Source organism: Bombina bombina, chromosome 7, assembly GCF_027579735.1.
Source record: "Bombina bombina isolate aBomBom1 chromosome 7, aBomBom1.pri, whole genome shotgun sequence".
NCBI lineage: Eukaryota > Metazoa > Chordata > Amphibia > Anura > Bombinatoridae > Bombina > Bombina bombina.
In genome coordinates, this window is record NC_069505.1 from 18,431,049 (window position 1) to 18,452,992 (window position 21,944).

The 21,944-nt window shown below is 39.4% G+C and overlaps 1 protein-coding gene across 1 annotated transcript in view; it reads right to left on the reverse strand.

Moving 5' to 3' along the window:
• The window catches only part of ACTN3 (actinin alpha 3), a 175,803-nt gene that overhangs the window by 42,072 nt on the left and 111,787 nt on the right, over positions 1–21,944 (reverse strand). The window contains exons 3-5 of the mRNA XM_053719972.1: positions 13,305–13,424; positions 10,739–10,825; positions 9,965–10,052 (exon numbers count right to left, since the gene is read on the reverse strand). Of these exons, the coding sequence (XP_053575947.1) occupies positions 9,965–10,052; positions 10,739–10,825; positions 13,305–13,424 (295 nt within the window). The remainder of the gene's footprint in view (positions 1–9,964; positions 10,053–10,738; positions 10,826–13,304; positions 13,425–21,944) is intronic.

Here is a 21,944-nt window from a genome sequence, read left to right on the forward strand (position 1 = left end):
CTTTTGACAGACTTGCAGTTTAGCCAGTCAGTGCTGGCTACCAGGTAACTTCACGTGCATGAGCACAATGCTATCTATCTGAAACACATGAACTAACACCCTCTAGTGGTAAAAAACTGCATTCTGAAAAGAGGCAGCCTTCAAGGTCTAAGAAATTAGCATATGAACCTTCTAGGTTAAGCTTTCAACTAAGAATACCAAGAGGAACAAAGCAAAATTGGTGATAAAAGTAAATTGGAAAATTATTTAAAATTACATGCCCTATCTGAATCATGAAAATGTATTTTGGACTAGACTGTCCCTTTAACTATAATAATCGGTTTCCATCCCCAACACTACTAACCCAACTAAATACATCATTTAAGTTTATGGGATGGCCAAACCGTGCACTGTTTTTCTATCGCTCTGTGGTCGTTTTGCAACTTTCACAAGGATTGTTTTGGACAATATTTATTTCTATGATTTGTTAAAGCACTGTTTCCATTTTGGCATTAACTAAAAACAAGATGGTGACTACAGGTTTCTATGGATAGAACTTGTAATGTCTTATTTATACTAAATTTTAACTTTGATTAAACTGAAAATTGTGACCCGCTGCCTTGTTGCTTTGTATCTTAAATGAGATTGCGCATTTATGAACAGGTTTTTATAGGGGACGCGCCTCCATGCACATTAAGTCCAAACTAGTTTACGAGAGTATGTTTCAAACTGCCTGTGCCAACATCAGTGAACTTGCAATTTGGTACGAGCATGTAGGCGCAAAAACTTTGAAAGGCACACTTGTGAACAAGTGCATGGATCCACGTCCCCTATAAAAAACACAATTTATGCTTACCTGATAAATTTATTTCTCTTGTGGTGTATCCAGTCCACGGATCATCCATTACTTGTGGGATATTATCCTTCCCAACAGGAAGTTGCAAGAGGACACCCACAGCAGAGCTGCTATATAGCTCCTCCCCTAACTGCCATATCCAGTCATCGACCGAAACAAGCCGAGAAAGGAGAAACCATAGGGTGCAGTGGTGACTGTAGTTTAATCTAAAATTTTGACCTGCCTTAAAATGACAGGGCGGGCCGTGTACTGGATACACCACAAGAGAAATACATTTATCAGGTAAGCATAAATTGTGTTTTCTCTTGTAAGGTGTATCCAGTCCACGGATCATCCATTACTTGTGGGATACCAATACCAAAGCTAAAGTACACGGATGAAGGGAGGGACAAGGCAGGTACTTAAACGGAAGGTACCACTGCCTGTAAAACCTTTCTCCCAAAAATAGCCTCCGAAGAAGCAAAAGTATCAAATTTGTAGAATTTGGAAAAAGTATGAAGCGAAGACCAAGTCGCCGCCTTGCAAATCTGTTCCACAGAAGCCTCATTTTTAAAGGCCCAAGTGGAAGCCACAGCTCTAGTAGAATGAGCTGTAATCCTTTCAGGAGGCTGCTGTCCAGCAGTCTCATATGCTAAGCGGATTATGCTTCTTAGCCAAAAAGAAAGAGAGGTTGCCAAAGCCTTTTGACCTCTTCTCTGTCCAGAGTAAACAACAAACAAAGCAGATGTTTGACGAAAATCTTTAGTAGCTTGTAAGTAAAACTTTAAAGCACGAACCACGTCCAGATTATGTAAAAGACGTTCCTTCTTTGAAGAAGGATTAGGACACAATGATGGAACAACAATCTCTTGATTGATATTCTTAGTAGATACCACCTTAGGCAAAAACCCAGGTTTTGTACGCAGAACTACCTTATCTGCATGGAAGATCAGATAAGGAGAATCACATTGTAAAGCAGATAACTCGGAGACTCTACGAGCCGAGGAAATAGCCATCAAAAAAAGAACTTTCCAAGATAAAAGCTTGATATCTATGGAATGAAGAGGTTCAAACGGAACCCCTTGAAGAACTTTAAGAACCAAATTTAAGCTCCATGGGGGCTTGATTCTAACCAACACCTGACAAAACGCCTGAACGTCTGGAACATCCGCCAGACGCTTGTGCAAAAGAATAGACAGTGCAGAGATCTGCCCCTTCAAAGAACTAGCTGATAATCCTTTCTCCAAACCCTCTTGGAGAAAAGATAATATCCTGGGAATCCTAACCTTACTCCATGAGTAACTCTTGGATTCACACCAATAAAGATATTTACGCCATATCTTATGTTAGATTTTCCTGGTAACAGGCTTTCGTGCCTGTATTAAGGTATCAATGACAGACTCGGAGAAGCCACGCTTTGATAAAATCAAGCGTTCAATCTCCATGCAGTCAGTCTCAGAGAAATTAGATTTGGATGATTGAAAGGACCTTGAAGTAGAAGGTCTCGTCTCAAAGGCAGAGTCCAAGGTGGAAAGGATGACATGTCCACTAGGTCTGCATACCAGGTCCTGCGTGGCCACGCAGGCGCTATCAAAACCACTGATGCTCTCTCCTGCTTGATTTTGGCAATCAGTCGAGGGAGCAGAGGAAACGGTGGAAACACGTAAGCCAGGTTGAAAGACCAAGGCGCTGCTAGAGCATCTATCAGCGTCGCTTCCGGGTCCCTGGACCTGGATCCGTAATAAGGAAGCTTGGCGTTCTGGCGAGACGCCATGAGATCCAGTTCTGGTTTGCCCCAACAATGAATCAATTGAGCAAACACCTCCGGATGGAGTTCCCACTCCCCCGGATGAAAAGTCTGACGACTTAGAAAATCCGCCTCCCAGTTCTCTACACCTGGGATATGGATCGCTGATAGGTAGCAAGAGTGTTTCTCTGCCCAGCGAATTATTTTGGAGACTTCTAACATCGCTAAGGAACTCCTTGTTCCCCCTTGATGGTTGATGTAAGCCACAGTCGTGATGTTGTCCGACTGAAATCTGATGAACCTCAGGGTTGTTAACTGAGGCCAAGCCTGAAGAGCATTGAATATTGCCCTCAATTCCAGAATATTTATTGGGAGGAGTTTCTCCTCCTGAGTCCATGATCCCTGAGCCTTCAGGGAGTTCCAGACTGCACCCCAACCTAGAAGGCTGGCATCTGTCGTTACAATTGTCCAATCTGGCTTGCGAAAGGTCATACCTTTGGACAGATGGACCCGAGATAGCCACCAGAGAAGAGAATCTCTGGTCTCTTGATCCAGATTTAGTAGAGGGGACAAATCTGTGTAATCCCCATTCCACTGACTGAGCATGCAAAGTTTCAGCGGTCTGAGATGTAGGCGCGCAAACGGAACTATGTCCATTGCCGCTACCATTAAGCCGATTACCTCCATGCACTGAGCCACCGAAGGGCGCGGAATAGAATGGAGAACACGGCAAGAATTTAGAAGTTTTGATAACCTGGACTCCGTCAGGTAAATTTTCATTTCTACAGAATCTATCAGAGTCCCTAGAAAGGAGACTTTTGTGAGTGGGGACACAGAACTCTTTTCCTCTTTCACTTTCCACCCGTGCGACCTCAGAAATGCCAGAACTATGTCCGTATGGGACTTGGCAATTTGGAAATTTGACGCCTGTATCAGGATGTCGTCTAGATAAGGGGCCACTGCTATGCCCCGCGGCCTTAGGACCGCCAGAAGCGACCCCAGAACCTTTGTAAAAATTCTTGGGGCTGTAGCTAACCCGACGGGAAGAGCCACAAACTGGTAATGCCTGTCCAGAAAGGCAAACCTTAGGAACCGATGATGATCTTTGTGTATCGGAATGTGAAGGTAAGCATCCTTTAGATCCACCGTAGTCATATATTGACCCTCCTGGATCATAGGTAGGATGGTCCGAATAGTTTCCATTTTGAATGATGGAACTTTGAGGAATTTGTTTAAGATCTTTAGATCCAAGATTGGTCTGAAGGTTCCCTCTTTTTTGGGAACCACAAACAGATTTGAGTAAAATCCCTGTCCCTGTTCCTCCTTTGGAACTGGATGGATCACTCCCATAACTAGGAGGTCTTGCACACAGTGTAAGAATGCCTCTTTCTTTTTCTGGTTGACAGATAATCGTGAAAGGTGAAATCTCCCTTGTGGAGGAGAAGCCTTGAAGTCCAGAAGATACCCCTGAGATATAATCTCCAACGCCCAGGGATCCTGAACATCTCTTGCCCACGCCTGGGCGAAGAGAGAAAGTCTGCCCCCTACTAGATCCGTTACCGGATAGGGGGCCATTCCTTCATGCTGTCTTAGAGGCAGCAGCAGGCTTTTTGGCCTGCTTGCCTTTGTTCCAGGACTGGTTAGGTTTCCAGGCCGTCTTGGACTGAGCAAAAGTTCCCTCTTGTTTTGTAGCAGAGGAAGTTGATGCTGCACTTGCCTTGAAGTTTCGAAAGGCACGAAAATTAGACTGTTTGGCCCTTGATTTGGACCTGTCCTGAGGAAGGGCATGACCTTTACGTCCAGTAATGTCAGCAATAATTTCCTTCAAACCAGGCCCGAATAGGGTCTGCCCCTTGAAGGGAATGTTAAGTAGTTTAGACTTTGAAGTCACGTCAGCTGACCAAGATTTGAGCCATAGCGCCCTACGCGCCTGGATGGCAAATCCAGAATTCTTAGCCGTTAGTTTAGTCAAATGAACAATGGCATCAGAAACAAAAGAATTAGCTAGCTTAAGTGCTCTAAGCCTGTTAAGTATGTCCTCCAATGGAGTCGTTGTCTGTAAAGCCTCTTCCAGAGACTCAAACCTGAATGCCGCAGCAGCAGTGACAGGAGCAATGCATGCAAGGGGCTGCAGGATAAAACCTTGTTGAATAAACATTTTCTTAAGGTAACCCTCAAATTTTTTATCCATAGGATCTGAAAAAGCACAACTGTCCTCGACAGGGATAGTAGTACGCTTTGCTAGAGTAGAAACTGCTCCCTCCACCTTAGGAACTGTCTGCCATAAGTCCCGTGTGGTGGCGTCTATGGGAAACATTTTTCTAAAAATAGGAGGGGGGGGGGGAAAACGGCACACCAGGTCTATCCCACTCTTTATTAATAATTTCTGTAAACCTTTTAGGTATTGGAAAAACCTCAGTACACACCAGCACTGCATAGTATTTATCCAGTCTACACAATATCTCTGGCACTGCAATTGTGTCACAGTCATTCAGAGCAGCTAAAACCTCCCTAAGCAAAACACAGAGGTTCTCAAGCTTAAATTTAAAAGTAGAAATATCAGAATCAGGTTTCCCTGAGTCAGAGATATCACCCACAGACTGAAGCTTTCCTTCCTCAGCTTCTGCATATTGTGAGGCAGTATCAGACATGGTTCTTAAAGCATCTGTATGCTCTGTATTATGCCTAACACCAGAGTTATCACGCTTTCCTCTAAATTCAGGTAGTCTGGCTAATACCGTTGACAGTATTATCCATGACTGCCGCCATGTCTTGTAAAGTAATCGCTATGGGCGTCCTTGATGTACTTGGCGCCATTTGAGCGTGAGTCCCTTGGGCGGGAGTCAAAGGGTCTGACACGCGGGGAGAGTTAGTCGGCATAACTTCCCCCTCGTCAGAATCCTCTGGTGATAATTTTTTTAAAGAAAAAAGCTGATCTTTATTGTTTAAAGTGAAATCAATACATTTAGTACACATTCTCATATGGGGTTCCACCATGGCTTTTAAACATAATGAACAAGGAGTTTCCTCTATGTCAGTCATGTTTGTACAGACTAGCAATGAGACTAGCAAGCTTGGAAAACACTTTAAATAAAGTTAACAAGCAAATATAAAAAACGGTACTGTGCCTTTAAGAGAAACACATTTTGTCAAAATTTGAAAAACAGTGAAAAAAGGCAGTAAATCAAACAAAATTTTTACAGTGTATGTAATAGGTTAGCAGAGCATTGCACCCACTTGCAAATGGATGATTAACCCCTTAATGCAAAAAACGGATCAAAAAAACGAAATAAACGTTTTTTAAACAGTCACAACAACTGCCACAGCTCAGCTGTGGCCCTACCTTCCTCAATAAACGACTTTTGAAGCCTTTAGAGCCCTTCAGAGATGTCCTATAGCATGCAGGGGACTGCTGAGGGAAGCTTAATGTCTCTGTCTGTAATTTTAACTGCGCAAAAAAAGCGCTAAAATAGGCCCCTCCCACTCATACTACTACAGTGGAAAGCCTCAGGAAACTGTTTCTAGGCAAAAATCAAGCCAGCCATGTGGAAAAAACTAGGCCCCAATAAGTATTATCACCAAAGCATATATAAAAACGATTAAACATGCCAGCAAACGTTTTATATTGCCATATTATCAGAGTATATATCTCTGGTAGTAAGCCTGATACAAGTCGCTATTAAATCACTGTTTTTAGGCTTAACTTACATTAATCAGGTACCAGCAGCATTTTCTAGTCCCTAGAAAAACTTAAAACTGCACATACCTCAATAGCAGGATAACCTGCACGCCATTCTCCCTCTGAAGTTACCTCACTCCTCAGACATATGTGAGAACAGCAATGGGTCTTAGTTACAAGCTGCTAAGATCATAGAAAACGCAGGCAGATTCTTCTTCTAAATACTGCCTGAGATAAAATAGTACAACTCCGGTACTATTTGAAAATAACAAACTTTTGATTGAAGAAAAAACTAACTATATTTTACCACTCTCCTCTTACTACCTCCATCTTTGTTGAGAGTTGCAAGAGAATGACTGGATATGGCAATTAGGGGAGGAGCTATATAGCAGCTCTGCTGTGGGTGTCCTCTTGCAACTTCCTGTTGGGAAGGAGAATATCCCACAAGTAATGGATGATCCGTGGACTGGATACACCTTCCAAGAGAAAAACATTCACGAAGGCACAATGTCATTTAAGGGTCTTTTAGGAACATACAAAGCAGCAAGACAGCGTATCACAATTAACAGTTTAATCAAAGTTAAATCCCAATTAAAGAAGATATTATAAGTCTTTTTCATAGAAACCCATAGGCGCTACTTTGTTTTTAGTTTACCCCAAAATGGAACCGTTTAACAAACCAATCGGAATTAAGGTAGGAAAAATCTGATTGGCTGATTGAATCAGCCAATCAGATTCAAGTTCAATCGGATTGGCTTATCCAATCAGCCAATCAGATTGAGATCGCATTCTATTGGCTGTTCCGATCAGCCAATAGAATGCGAGCTCAATCTGATTGGCTGATCCAATCAGCCAATCCGATTGAACTTGAATCTGATTGGCTGATTCAATCAGCCAATCAGATTTTTCCTACCTTAATTCCGATTGGCTGATAGAATCCTATCAGCCAATCGGAATTCGAGGGATGCCATCTTGGATGACGTCCCTTAAATGAACCTTCATTCGTCGGGAGTCGCCGGAAGAAGAGGATGGATCCGCGTCGGCTGCTTCAAGATGGTCCCGCTCCGCGCCGGATGGATGAAGATAGAAGACGCCGCCTGGATGAAGATGTCTACCGGTCCGGATGTCCTCTTCTTGCCGGATAGGATGAAGACTTCGGAGCCTGTTCTGGACCTCTTCTTGCCGGATAGGATGAAGACTACGGACCCTCTTCTGGACGGATCGGTGATACCCGGCGTGGTGAAGACAAGGTAGGGAGATCTTCAGGGGCTTAGTGTTAGGTTTTTTAAGGGGGGTTTGGGTTAGATTAGGGGTATGTGGGTGGTGGGTTGTAATGTTAAGGGGGGTATTGTATGTTTTTTTAAATGCAAAAGAGCTGATTTCTTTGGGGCATGCCCCGCAAAAGGCCCTTTTAAGGGCTGGTAAGGTAAAAGAGCTGTTAATTTTTTATTTTAGAATAGGGTAGGGCATTTTTTTATTTTGGGGGGCTTTGTTATTTTTTTAGGGGGCTTAGAGTAGGTGTAATTAGTTTAAAATTCTTGTAATCTTTTTTTATTTTTTGTAATTTAGTGTTTGTTTTTGTAATTTAATGTTTGTTTTTTTGTAATTTAGTTTAGTTGATTTAATTGTAGATAATTGTAGGTAGTTTATTTAATTAATTTATTGATAGTGTAGTGTTAGGTTTAATTGTAGCTTAGGTTAGGATTTATTTTACAGGTAATTTTGTAATTATTTTAACTAGGTAGCTATTAAATAGTAAATAACTATTTAATAGCTATTGTACCTGGTTAAAATAAATACAAAGTTGCCTGTAAAATAAATATAAATCCTAAAATAGCTACAATATAATTATTCGTTATATTGTAGCTATATTAGGATTTATTTTACAGGTAAGTATTTAGTTTTAAATAGGATTAATTTATTTAATAAGATTTATTTTATTTCGTTAGATTTAAATTATATTTAACTTAGGGGGGGTGTTAGGGTTAGGGTAAGACTTAGCTTTAGGGGTTAATACATTTATTATAGTAGCGGTGAGGTCCGGTCGGCAGATTTAGGGGTTAATAAGTGTAGGTAAGGTAGCGGCGACGTTGGGGGGGCAGATTAGAAGTTAATAAATATAATATAGGGGTACATAGCTATAATGTAGGTTGCGGCGGTGTACGGAGCGGCAGATTAGGGGTTAATAATATAATGCAGGGGTCAGCGATAGCGGGGGCGGCAGATTAGGGGTTAATAAGTGTAAGGTTAGGGGTGTTTAGACTCGGGGTATATGTTAGGGTGTTAGGTGCAGACTTAGAAAGTGTTTCCCCATAGGAAACAATGAGGCTGCGTTAGGAGCTGAACGCTGCTTTTTTGCAGGTTGCCCCATTGTGTTGCAGGTGCCCCATTGTTTCCTATGGGGGAATCGTGCACGAGCACATTTTTGAAGCTGGCTGCGTCCGTAAGCAACACTGGTATTGAGAGTTGAAGTGGCGGTAAATATGCCTGTACGCTCCCTTTTTGGAGCCTAACGCAGCCCTTCAGAGAACTCTAAATACCAGCGTTGTTTAAAAGGTGCGGGGGGAAAAAAAACACGCATAGTTAACGCACCCCTTTGGCCGCAAAACTCTAAATCTAGCCGTATAGAAATAAATAATGTTTAAAACAATCCTTCTGGAAGTTGCAAAGCAACCATATAGTAATAGAAAAAGGCCGCACAGTCTGCCCATCTTTATAAAATAAAAGATGTATTTAGATGGGTTAGCAGTAGCGCAGATGGAAACGGATTAGAATAGTTAAGTAAAAAAGTCGTAATTAAGCAATCGTCTTTAAATGCAGATTTTAATAATGCCAGTAATGTTAGTGACAACCATGGCAGCGTGAGTGTGACACAAAATATTAAAAATTAAATAAAAAAAACAAACATTTGTAGATATTGTAGTCATGAAGTGACTATAGAAGTTTTTCCATCATGACAAGATACACACAGTATTTATATGGTCACTGAGAGATGAGAATGTCTTGTGATATAGGTTAATGCTATACATGTAAATGAGTATTAAAAAGCAGAATGAACAAAGGGGTTACATGAATAGAACTTTTCTGTAACCTTAAGAGGTGTGCATGAGCTATTGTATGTGTCAGTTTTGGTAAACATCCCAGTTTCTATTAAAAAAAGGTACTTAACACACAAAAAGTCATTTTTGGGAACTTTTCTGTGGCAGCGTGATTTTAATAAACACAATATATAGCATTGTGATCACTCGAGAAACTTAACTCCAAATTTCAATTTGGTTTGAAAGCAAAACACTTTTTGGGAGCAAATCACCAATAGATTGTGATCAAAGCCCCTATTTGGTAATAAATAGGTTAAAAGTTTACTACCATGCCAGAAGAGACACTGACAAACCTTAAACCTTTTTACAGTATTTAAAGTTACATGTAGACAGTTTAGAGTCACAGAATGTGCAGCCCATTGATTTTCTGTTAACTCCACCCCCACACCATCAACTAAACCTCCTGCACCCAAATGCTGCACAACCAGCCTGTAACCACAGAGAATCATTTTAGTTAAGAAAATAATTAACAATCGTTTTAATTAATTATTACAATTTACTTAGCGGTGAGTTGTTAATGAATATTGGCCACATGTATTCATTGTAACCATATTTGCTAGAAGGAATGCCAAGGGGAACTTGCCCATGTCTGATCTAAACCTCAGAATTATTAGCCCATGTGTTACCTGATGTGGAAATTCTGTACATTGACGTTCCTATAGGGAGCAGTCTTTCTCTGGCACCAAAGCAGCAGACCTTCCTTAGCAGATGTTTCTACAAGAACATAATATAGAGGTGAGACACCACAGGAGTCTGTCATTTGATGCCCAACGCATCTTATTATTATATATAAACACACTCTCTGCAGTTTATCTGGGGTAGGATTGGAACCTATAATTTTCTTTAAAAAAAGAACAAAAATCATCTAAACTTCAATATTGATATTGTACTATTATGTATAGCTACAGATATGCAGTCTTGTCTATGTATGCTAATACACGGATACATTATTTACCATTCCTTTTTATTGATCTGTAGAGAAACGTTGCTCTGCTCCTTTATATTTTTACTTTGTTTCTATACTTTTTCAGTGGTCAGTAGTGATTATTTTGAAAAGTACAAAAATTATTTTGAAAAACTGTTAAAAACAAACAATGGACTGGAATACTGTTAGGGATTTGTCTCCATTAATGTATAACATGTTATTGTGCAACAAATTATTATTATTATTATCACTGATTTCTGATGAATGGTAGTTTGACCATTGACGATTTGGCACTACGTAAGGTGTGTAAAGGGATAAAACAATCAGTGACATATAGGAGACTAAATACAAATTATACCCAGCGTATGATCAGATACAAGGAACTTATTCCTGAGCTCTAACATCTTTAGTTTGTAGTGTGTTGTAGTGTTACAGGTCACCTCAGACAGCTGCAGAATTATAGCAGTGTACTTACCTTCAACAGAAATATCCTGAATAGCAAAACGAAGAATAATTGTCCAAATCATACCCAGGGTCATCTTCAAATTACCATCGACAATTTCTGTGAAATAAGATAGTTAAATAATATAAATTAATAGAAAAATGAAGACATGGTTCATAGTTTGCCTTTCTATCTGTGTCACCCTGTTGTGTGAGGGACAGACTCCCTTCTGTCTGTGTCATCCTGCGGTGTGAGAGGCAGACTCATAGTGCCCTTCTGTCTGTGTCACCCTGCGGTGGGAGGGGCAGACTCATAGCTCCCTTCTGTCTGTGTCACCCTGCAGTGGGAGGGACAGACTCATAGCTCCCTTCTGTCTGTGTCACCCTGCAGTGGGAGGGACAGACTTATAGTGCCCTTCTGTCTGTGTCACCCTGCGGTGGGAGGGACAGACTCATAGCTCCCTTCTGTCTGTGTCACCCTGCAGTGAAAGGGACAGACTCATAGCTCCCGTCTGTCTGTGTCACCCTGCAGTGGGAGGGACAGACTCATAGCTCCCTTCTGTCTGTGTCACCCTGCAGTGGGAGGGACAGACTCATAGCTCCCCTCTCTCTGTGTCACCCTGTAGTGGGAGGGACAGACTCATAGCTCCCTTCTCTCTGTGTCACCCTGCAGTGGGAGGGACAGACTCATAGCTCCCTTCTGTCTGTGTCACCCTGCAGTGGGAGGGACAGACTCATAGCTCCCCTCTCTCTGTGTCACCCTGCAGTGAGAGGGACAGACTTATAGCTCCCTTCTGTCTGTGTCACCCTGCAGTGGGAGGGACATACTCATAGCTCTCTTCTGTCTGTGTCACCCTGCAGTGGGAGGGACAGACTTATAGCTCCCTTCTGTCTGTGTCACCCTGCAGTGGGAGGGACAGACTCATAGCTCCCTTCTGTCTGTGTCACCCTGCAGTGAGAGGGACAGACTTATAGCTCCCTTCTGTCTGTGTCACCCTGCAGTGGGAGGGACAGACTCATAGCTCTCTTCTGTCTGTGTCACCCTGCAGTGGGAGGGACAGACTTATAGCTCCCTTCTGTCTGTGTCACCCTGCAGTGGGAGGGACAGACTCATAGCTCCCTTCTGTCTGTGTCACCCTGCAGTGAGAGGGACAGACCCATAGCTCCCTTCTGTCTGTGTCACCCTGCAGTCAGAGGGACAGACCCATAGCTCCCTTCTGTCTGTGTCACCCTGCAGTGAGAGGGACAGACCCATAGCTCCCCTTCTGTCTGTGTCACCCTGCAGTGAGAGGGACAGACCCATAGCTCCCTTCTGTCTGTGTCACCCTGCAGTGGGAGGGACAGACTCGTAACTCCCTTCTGTTTGTGTCACCATGCAGTGGGAGGGACAGCTTCATAGCTCCCTTCCGTCTCTGTCACCCTGAAGTGGGAGGGACAGACTTATAGCTCCCTTCTGTCTGTATCACCCTGCAGTAGGAGGGACAGACTTATAGCTCCCTTCTGTTTGTGTCACCCTGCGGTCGGAGGGACAGACTCATAGCTCTTTTCTGTCTGTGTCACCCTGCAGTGGGAGGGACAGACTTATAGCTCCATTTTGTCTGTGTCACCCTGCAGTGGGAGGGGCAGACTCATAGCTCCCTTCTGTCTGTGTCTCCCTGTAGTAGGAGGGACAGACTTATAGCTCCCTTCTGTCTGTGTCACCCTGGGGTGGGAGGGACAGACTCATAGCGCCTTTCTTATCACCTTGTTGTGGGAGGGACAGTCTCATAGCTCCGTTCTGTCTGTGTCACCCTGTGGTGGGAGGGACAGACTCATAGTTCCCTTCTGTCTGTGTCACCCTGCAGTGGGAGGGGCAAAACTGACTCATAACACACAACAACGTCCAGATTGTCCCAGCACCAAGGTAACCCCTAATATTAGGGTTGCAAGTTTGCAGGTGTGCAAGCTATTTAAGACCAGCACCACGATCTAAAATAAGTGATAATTCAAAAAATAGTATAGCAGCACCAAAAATTTAGTAATAAATGTTCATTATTTATTTAAGCCAACATAAAAAAGACGTTTCAGATTTTCATCCTTAGTCATGTCTAACATATGTATAAATAAAAGGCCACACCCCCACAAACAACTACACCTGGCTTAACCCCTTCCTCTACAAAGTCACATTCTATTTAAAAAAATAACACGTACTAGTGGAAAAAATATCATTAGAAACTATACCAAAATTAATTTTATACATCAATCTCTTCTAAGGATTAATCTTGAAACAGTATTACCAGTATTTAAATGAACAATAAACCCAGATATAACAATAGTATCTTAAACCTATTAAAGGCGTACACCCCAATCCATTTCTCTAGTCATTCCATTTGGGGTCATGTTTCCTAATTCATGAATCTAATGCAATTCCCTATTCTGTAAAATTGTAGTCCTATTGCCACCCCTCCTTGGCATATTAACCTGTTCCAATACCTGAAATCTTAATTGATTAATCTGATGTCCTGCTACAATAAAGTGATTTGACACTGGGGCTTCTAAATTTCCTGTTCTGATGTTACTTTTCTGCTGGTTGATATAACAATTTTTATAATTGTACTCACCCTCAGCGCCAATAGATACCAGTTTCACTCCTTTGCTTGCGATATAGTCCAGGGCCTTGTTGACATTTGCAATTTTGTGGAAACGCATTTTTCCTTTATCTGGCTTAGGTAGTCTTTCCCCTGCAGAAGACCAGGATACACCACATGAGTAGAGGAAATAACTGGTAATTTCACAAACAGTTACAATAATTTATGGAAAAATAAAAATTATGTTTTTGTAAAATATTCTTATAAACAACGTACTACAAGTTAGTAACCCATAATATTTTTTATATAAACATTTATTGTGTGCAGACCTTTTGTAATGCAGCACTTAATTACTGATATATACTGTGCATATATAAACATTTATTGTGTGTACAGACCTTTTGTAGTGCAGAACTTAATTACTGATATATACTGTGCATATATAAACATTTATTGTGTATGCAGACCTTATGTAATGCAGCACCTAATTACTGATATATACTGTGCATATATAAACATTTATTGTGTGTGCAGACCTTTTGTAATGCAGCACTTAATTACTGATATATACTGTGCATATATAAACATTTATTGTGTGTGCAGACCTTATGTAATGCAGCACTTAATTACTGATATATACTGTACATATATAAACATTTATTGTGTGTGCAGACCTTATGTAATGCAGCACTTACTTACTGATATATATTGTACATATATAAACATTTACTGTGTGTGCAGACCTTATGAAATACAGCACTTAATTACTGATATATACTGTGCATATATAAACATTTATTGTGTGCGCAGACCTTATGTAATGTAGCACTTAATTACTGATATATACTGTGCATATATAAACAGTTATTGTGTGTCCACACCTTATGTAATGTAGCACTTAATTACTGATATATACTGTGCATATATAAACATTTATTGTGTGTGCAGACCTTTTGTAATGCAGCACTTAATTACTGATGTATACTGTGCATATATAAACATTTATTGTGTGTACAGACCTTTTGTAATGCAGAACCTAATAACTGATATATACTGTGCATATATAAACATTTATTGTGTGTGCAGACCTTATGTAATGCAGCACTTAATTACTGATATATACTGTACATATATAAACATTTATTGTGTGTGCAGACCTTATGTAATGCAGCACTTAATTACTGATATATATTGTACATATATAAACATTTATTTAGTGTGCAGACCTTATGTAATGCAGCACTTAATTACTGATATATACTGTGCATATATAAACATTTATTGTGTGTACAGACCTTACGTAATGTGCACTTAATTACTGATATATACTGTGCATATATAAACATTTATTGTGTGTGCAGACCTTATGTAATGCAGCACTTAGTTACTGATATATACTGTACATATATAAACATTTATTGTGTGTGCAGACCTTATGTAATGCAGCACTTAGTTACTGATATATACTGTACATATATAAACATTTATTGTGTGTGCAGACCTTATGTAATGCAGCATTTAATTACTGATATATACTGTGTATATATAAACATGTATTGTGTGTACAGACCTTATGTAATGTCCACTTAACTACTGATATATACTGTGCACATATAAACATTTATTGTGTGTGCACACCCTATGTAATACAGCACTTAATTACTGATATATACTGTGCATATATAAACATTTATTGTGTGTGCAGACCTTATGTAATACAGCACTTAATTACTGATATATACTGTACATATATAAACATTTATTGTGTGTGCAGACCTTATGTAATGCAGCACTTAATTACTGATATATATTGTACATATATAAACATTTATTGTGTGTGCAGACCTTATGTAATACAGCACTTAATTACTGATATATACTGTGCATATATAAACATTTATTGTGTGCGCAGACATTTTACATTGCAGCACTTAATTACTGATATATACTGTGCATATATAAACATTTATTGTGTGTACAGACGTTTTGTAATGCAGCACTTATTTACTGATAGATACTGTGCATATATAAACATTTATTGTTTGTGCAGACCTTTGTAATGAAGCACTTAATTACTGATATATACTGTGCATATATAAATATTTATTGTGTGTGCAGACCTTTGTAATGCAGCACTTAATTACTGATATATATTGTGCATATATAAACATTTATTGTGTGCGCAGACCTTATGTAATGTAGCACTTAATTACTGACATATACTGTGCATATATAAATATTTATTGTGTGTGCAGACCTTATGTAATGCAGCACTTAATTACTGATATATATTGTGCATATATAAACATTTATTGTGTGTGCAGAGCTTTTATAATGCAGCACTTAATTACTGATATATACTGTGCATATATAAACATTTATTCTGTGTGCAGACCTTATGTAATGTGGCACTTAATTACTGATATATAGTGTGCATATATAAACATTTATTGTGTGTGCAGACCTTATGTAATGCAGCACTTAATTACTGATATATACTGTGCATATATAAACATTTATTGTGTGCAGACCTTATGTAATGCGGCACTTAATTACTGATATATACTGTGCATATATAAACATTTATTGTGTATGCAGACCTTATGTAATGTAGCACTTAATTACTGATATATACTGTGCATACAGGGAGTGCAGAATTATTAGGCAAGTTGTATTTTTGAGGATTAATTTTATTATTGAACAACAACCATGTTCTCAATGAACCCAAAAAACTCATTAATATCAAAGCTGAATAGTTTTGGAAGTAGTTTTTAGTTTGTTTTTAGTTATAGCTATTTTAGGGGGATATCTGTGTGTGCAGGTGACTATTACTGTGCATAATTATTAGGCAACTTAACAAAAAACAAATATATACCAATTTCAATTATTTATTTTTACCAGTGAAACCAATATAACATCTCAACATTCACAAATATACATTTCTGACATTCAAAAACAAAACAAAAACAAATCAGTGACCAATATAGCCACCTTTCTTTGCAAGGACACTCAAAAGCCTGCCATCCATGGATTCTGTCTGTGTTTTGATCTGTTCACCATCAACATTGCGTGCAGCAGCAACCACAGCCTCCCAGACACTGTTCAGAGAGGTGTACTGTTTTCCCTCCTTGTAAATCTCACATTTGATGATGGACCACAGGTTCTCAATGGGGTTCAGATCAGGTGAACAAGGAGGCCATGTCATTAGATTTTCTTCTTTTATACCCTTTTTTGCCAGCCACGCTGTGGAGTACTTGGACGCGTGTGATGGAGCATTGTCCTGCATGAAAATCATGTTTTTCTTGAAGGATGCAGACTTCTTCCTGTACCACTGCTTGAAGAAGGTGTCTTCCAGAAACTGGCAGTAGGACTGGGAGTTGAGCTTGACTCCATCCTCAATCCGAAAAGGCCCCACAAGCTCATCTTTGATGATACCAGCCCAAACCAGTACTCCACCTCCACCTTGCTGGCGTCTGAGTTGGACTGGAGCTCTCTGCCCTTTACCAATCCAGCCACGGGCCCATCCATCTGGCCCATCAAGACTCACTCTCATTTCATCAGTCCATAAAACCTTAGAAAAATCAGTCTTGAGATATTTCTTGGCCCAGTCTTGACGTTTCAGCTTGTGTGTCTTGTTCAGTGGTGGTCGTCTTTCAGCCTTTCTTACCTTGGCCATGTCTCTGAGTATTGCACACCTTGTGCTTTTGGGCACTCCAGTGATTTTGCAGCTCTGAAATATGGCCAAACTGGTGGCAAGTGGCATCTTGGCAGCTGCACGCTTGACTTTTCTCAATTCATGGGCAGTTATTTTGCGCCTTGGTTTTTCCACACGCTTCTTGCGACCCTGTTGACTATTTTGAATGAAACGCTTGATTGTTCGATGATCACGCTTCAGAAGCTTTGCAATTTTAAGAGTGCTGCATCCCTCTGCAAGATATCTCACTATTTTTGACTTTTCTGAGCCTGTCAAGTCCTTCTTTTGACCCATTTTGCCAAAGGAAAGGAAGTTGCCTAATAATTATGCACACCTGATATAGGGTGTTGATGTCATTAGACCACACCCCTTCTCATTACAGAGATGCACATCACCTAATATGCTTAATTGGTAGTAGGCTTTCGAGCCTATACAGCTTGGAGTAAGACAACATGCATAAAGAGGATGATGTGGTCAAAATACTCATTTGCCTAATAATTCTGCACTCCCTGTATATAAACATTTATTGTGTGTGCAGACCTTATGCAATACAGCACTTAATTACTGATATAAACTGTGCATATATAAACATGTATTGTGTGTGCAGACCTTATGTAATGCAGCACTTAATTACTGATATATACTGTGCATATATAAACATTTATTGTGTATGCAGACCTTATGTAATGCAGCACTTAATTACTGATATATACGGTGCATATATAAACATTTATTGTGTGTGCAGACCTTTTGTAATGCAGCACTTAATTACTGATATATACTGTGCATATATAAACATTTATTGTGAGTGCAGACCTTATGTAATGCAGCGCTTAATTACTGATATATACTGTGCATATATAAACATTTATTGTGTGTGCAGACCTTTTGTAATGCAGCACTTAATTATTGATATATACTGTGCATATATAAACATTTATTGTGTGTGCAGACCTTATGTAATGCAGCACTTAATTACTGATATATACTGTGCATATATAAACATTTATTGTGTGTACAGACGTTTTGTAATGCAGCACTTATTTACTGATAGATACTGTGCATATATAAACATTTATTGTTTGTGCAGACCTTTGTAATGCAGCACTTAATTACTGATATATACTGTGCATATATAAACATTTATTGTGTGTGCAGACCTTTTGTAATGCAGCACTTAATTACTGTTATATACTGTGCATATATAAACATTTATTGTGTGTGCAGACCTTATGTAATGCAGCACATAATTACTGACATATACTGTGCATATATAAACATTTATTGTGTGTGCAGACCTTTTGTAATGCAGCACTTAATTACTGATATATACTGTGCATATATAAACATTTATTGTGTGTGCAGACCTTATGTAATGCAGCACTTAATTACTGATATATACTGTGCATATATAAACATTTATTGTGTGCAGACCTTATGTAATGCAGCACTTAATTACTGATATATACTGTGCATATATAAACATTTATTGTGTATGCAGACCTTATGTAATGTAGCACTTAATTACTGATATATACTGTGCATATATAAACATTTATTGTGTGCGCAGACCTTATGTAATGTAGCACTTAATTACTGACATATACTGTTCATATATAAACATTTATTGTGTGTGCAGACCTTATGTAATGCTGCACTTAATTACTGATATATATTGTGCATATATAAACATTTATTGTGTGTGCAGAGCTTTTATAATGCAGCACTTAATTACTGATATATACTGTGCATATATAAACATTTATTCTGTGTGCAGACTTTATATAATGCGGCACTTAATTACTGATATATACTGTGCATATATAAACATTTATTGTGTGTGCAGACCTTATGTAATGCAGCACTTAATTACTGATATATACTGTGCATATATAAACATTTATTGTGTATGCAGACCTTATGTAATGCAGCACTTAATTACTGATATATACTGTGCATATATAAACATTTATTGTGTGTGCAGACCTTTTGTAATGCAGCACTTAATTACTGATATATACTGTGCATATATAAACATTTATTGTGTATGCAGACCTTATGTAATGCAGCACTTAATTACTGATATGTACTGTGCATATATAAACATTTATTGTGTGTGCAGACCTTATGTAATACAGCACTTAATTACTGATATAAACTGTGAATATATAAACATGTATTGTGTGTGCAGACCTTATGTAATGCAGCACTTAATTACTGATATATACTGTGCATATATAAACATTTATTGTGTATGCAGACCTTATGTAATGCAGCACTTAATTACTGATATATACTGTGCATATATAAACATTTATTGTGTGTGCAGACCTTTTGTAATGCAGCACTTAATTACTGATATATAGTGTGCATATATAAACATTTATTGTGTGTTCAGACCTTATGTAATGCAGCACTTAATTACTGATATATACTGTGCATATATAAACATTTATTGTGTGTGCAGACCTTATGTAATGCAGCACTTAATTACTGATATATACTGTGCATATATAAACATTTATTGTGTGTGCAGACTTTATGTAATGCAGCACTTAATTACTGATATATACTGTGCATATATAAACATTTATTGTGTGTGCAGACGTTTTGTAATGCAGCACTTAATTACTGATATATAGGGGCCTATCTATCAAGCTCCGAATGGAGCTTGATGGCCCGTGTTTCTGATAAACCTGCAGGCTCGCCAGAAACAGCAGTTACGAAGCAGTGGTCACAAAGACCACTGCTCCATAACCCTGTCCATCTGCTCTGATGAGTGGAGCGCAAATTAACGTTTGCACTTGAGTGTTAATTGCGCTAGAAGTAAGCTTTTTGTGCTTGTCGGGTTCAGCTCATATTACGAGTTGAAAGTAAACAGTTGTCGCTTTCACGTTAACTAGAGAAGCGAAAAAAGCTGAAGTTAGAATATTGTGTGCATGTTCACGTTTTCCCCCATAGACGTTAATACCCCACTCGAGCAAACCTAATGGCATATTTTCAAGTGAGCTAACGCAACATGAAAATATGAATTTTTCACATTCCAATGTTCTTCAAATACAGGAATATGTTCTATTTATTTCATAAATACATATTTCTACATATATCTGATGGTATTTTGGTACAATATATTATATATATAGGTATAGATATATACAGATATATACTGTATATAATATATATATATATATCCTATAATATAAAAGGCCAAGTGTGTTTGTCCGAAGCTGTCATACGCAGTAGAGACTGTGCGAGGACAAACACACCTGGCCTTCAACAAACTGACCTGTTCAACGCAACTGTAGGTATGATGGGTGTGGGAGACCGGCCGGGCGTGGCGGGGATGGGATCAGGCCGAGGCAGGGCCGGTGTGACAGGGGCTGGGCCGTGCAGCCGTGACGGGGGCCGGGCTGGATGGGAGCGGCCATGGCCATGAGAAAGAGCAACGGGTGGGGGGGGAGAGCAACAGAGAGGGGGGAAGAGAAAAAGAGAGGAGAGAGAGAGCAAAAGATAGGAGAGAGAGCGCAAAAGAGAAGGGAGAGAGAGCAAAAGAGAGGGGAAGGAGAGCAAAAGAGGTGCGAGAGAGCAAAAGTGGAGAGAGAGAGAGCTAAAGAAAGGAGAGAGAGAGTGAAAGAGAGGGGAGAGAGCAAAAGAGGAGGGAGAGAGCAAATGAGAGGGGAGAGAGAGAGAGAGAGAGGGGAGAGAGAGTGAGAGAGGGGAGAGAGAGAGCGAAAGAGAGGGGGGAGAGAGAGCAAAAGAAAGGGGAGAGAGAGAGAGCAAAAGAGAGGAGAGAGAGAGCAAAAGAGAGGGGAGAGAGAGCGAAAGAGAAGGGGGGAGAGAGAGCAAAAGAGAGGGGGAGAGCAAAAGAGGAAGGAGAGACAGAAAAAGAGAGGGGAGAGAGAGAGAGGGGAGAGAGAGTGAAAGAGAGGGGAGAGAGAAAGCAAAAGAGAGGGGAGAGAGAGAGCGAGAGGGGGAGAGAGAGAAAAAGAGGGGAGAAAGAGAGAAAAAGAGAGCAAAAGAGAGGGGGAGAGAGCTAAAGAGGGTGGAGAGAGCGAAAGAGAGGGGAGAGAGCGAAATAGAGAGGGGGAGAGAGAGAGAGCAAAAGAAAGAGGGGAGAGAGAGAGAGCAAAAGAAAGGGGGAGAGAGAGAGCAAAAAAGAGGGGGAGAGAGAGCGCAAAAGAGAGGGGGGAGAGAGAGAAAGAACAAAAGAGAGGGGGGAGAGAGAGAGAGCAAAAGAGAGGGAGAGAGAGCAAGGGGTGGGACCGCTGTAATGCAAAAAAATGGCCCGTGTAAACGGGCTTTAGGATTATATATATATATATATATATATATAGAGAGAGAGTATATATATATATATATATATATATATATACAAATATCTATTTATAAATACATATAATATATTCTGCTATGTGCAGAACATTGAAATGTGAAATATTTACAGTAAATACATAGTTAAAACCTTTCTTTAATATGAATATTGCATAAATATGCTTAACATGTTTTCATCTATTTAACTGCAGAGGGCTCCAATGCACTTATATATATGTCTTTATATGTGTAGATATGTGTTTATATGTGTATATATATGTCTGTAAATACATATATAAACATATAAGTAGATAAATACATATGTAAACTTATATATATATATATATATACACACACATAAACATCTTTAGTCATGTATATGTATGTATCTCTGTTAAAGCCCTTTACATCCTTTTTTTTCTAACACCTGGGACCTCATATTTTTGAGCCTTTTTAACTTTTTTGTGAAATATTATTTTTAAATAATTTGTATTAGTGTTATTATGAGTGTAACTGTACTGTGTAATGTATATTTATTAGACAGTGTTATTATGAGTGTAACTGTACTATGTATTGTATATTTATTATAGAGTGTTATTATTTGTATAACTGTACTGTGTAATGTATATTTATTAGACAGTGTTATTATGTGTGTAACTGTACTGTGT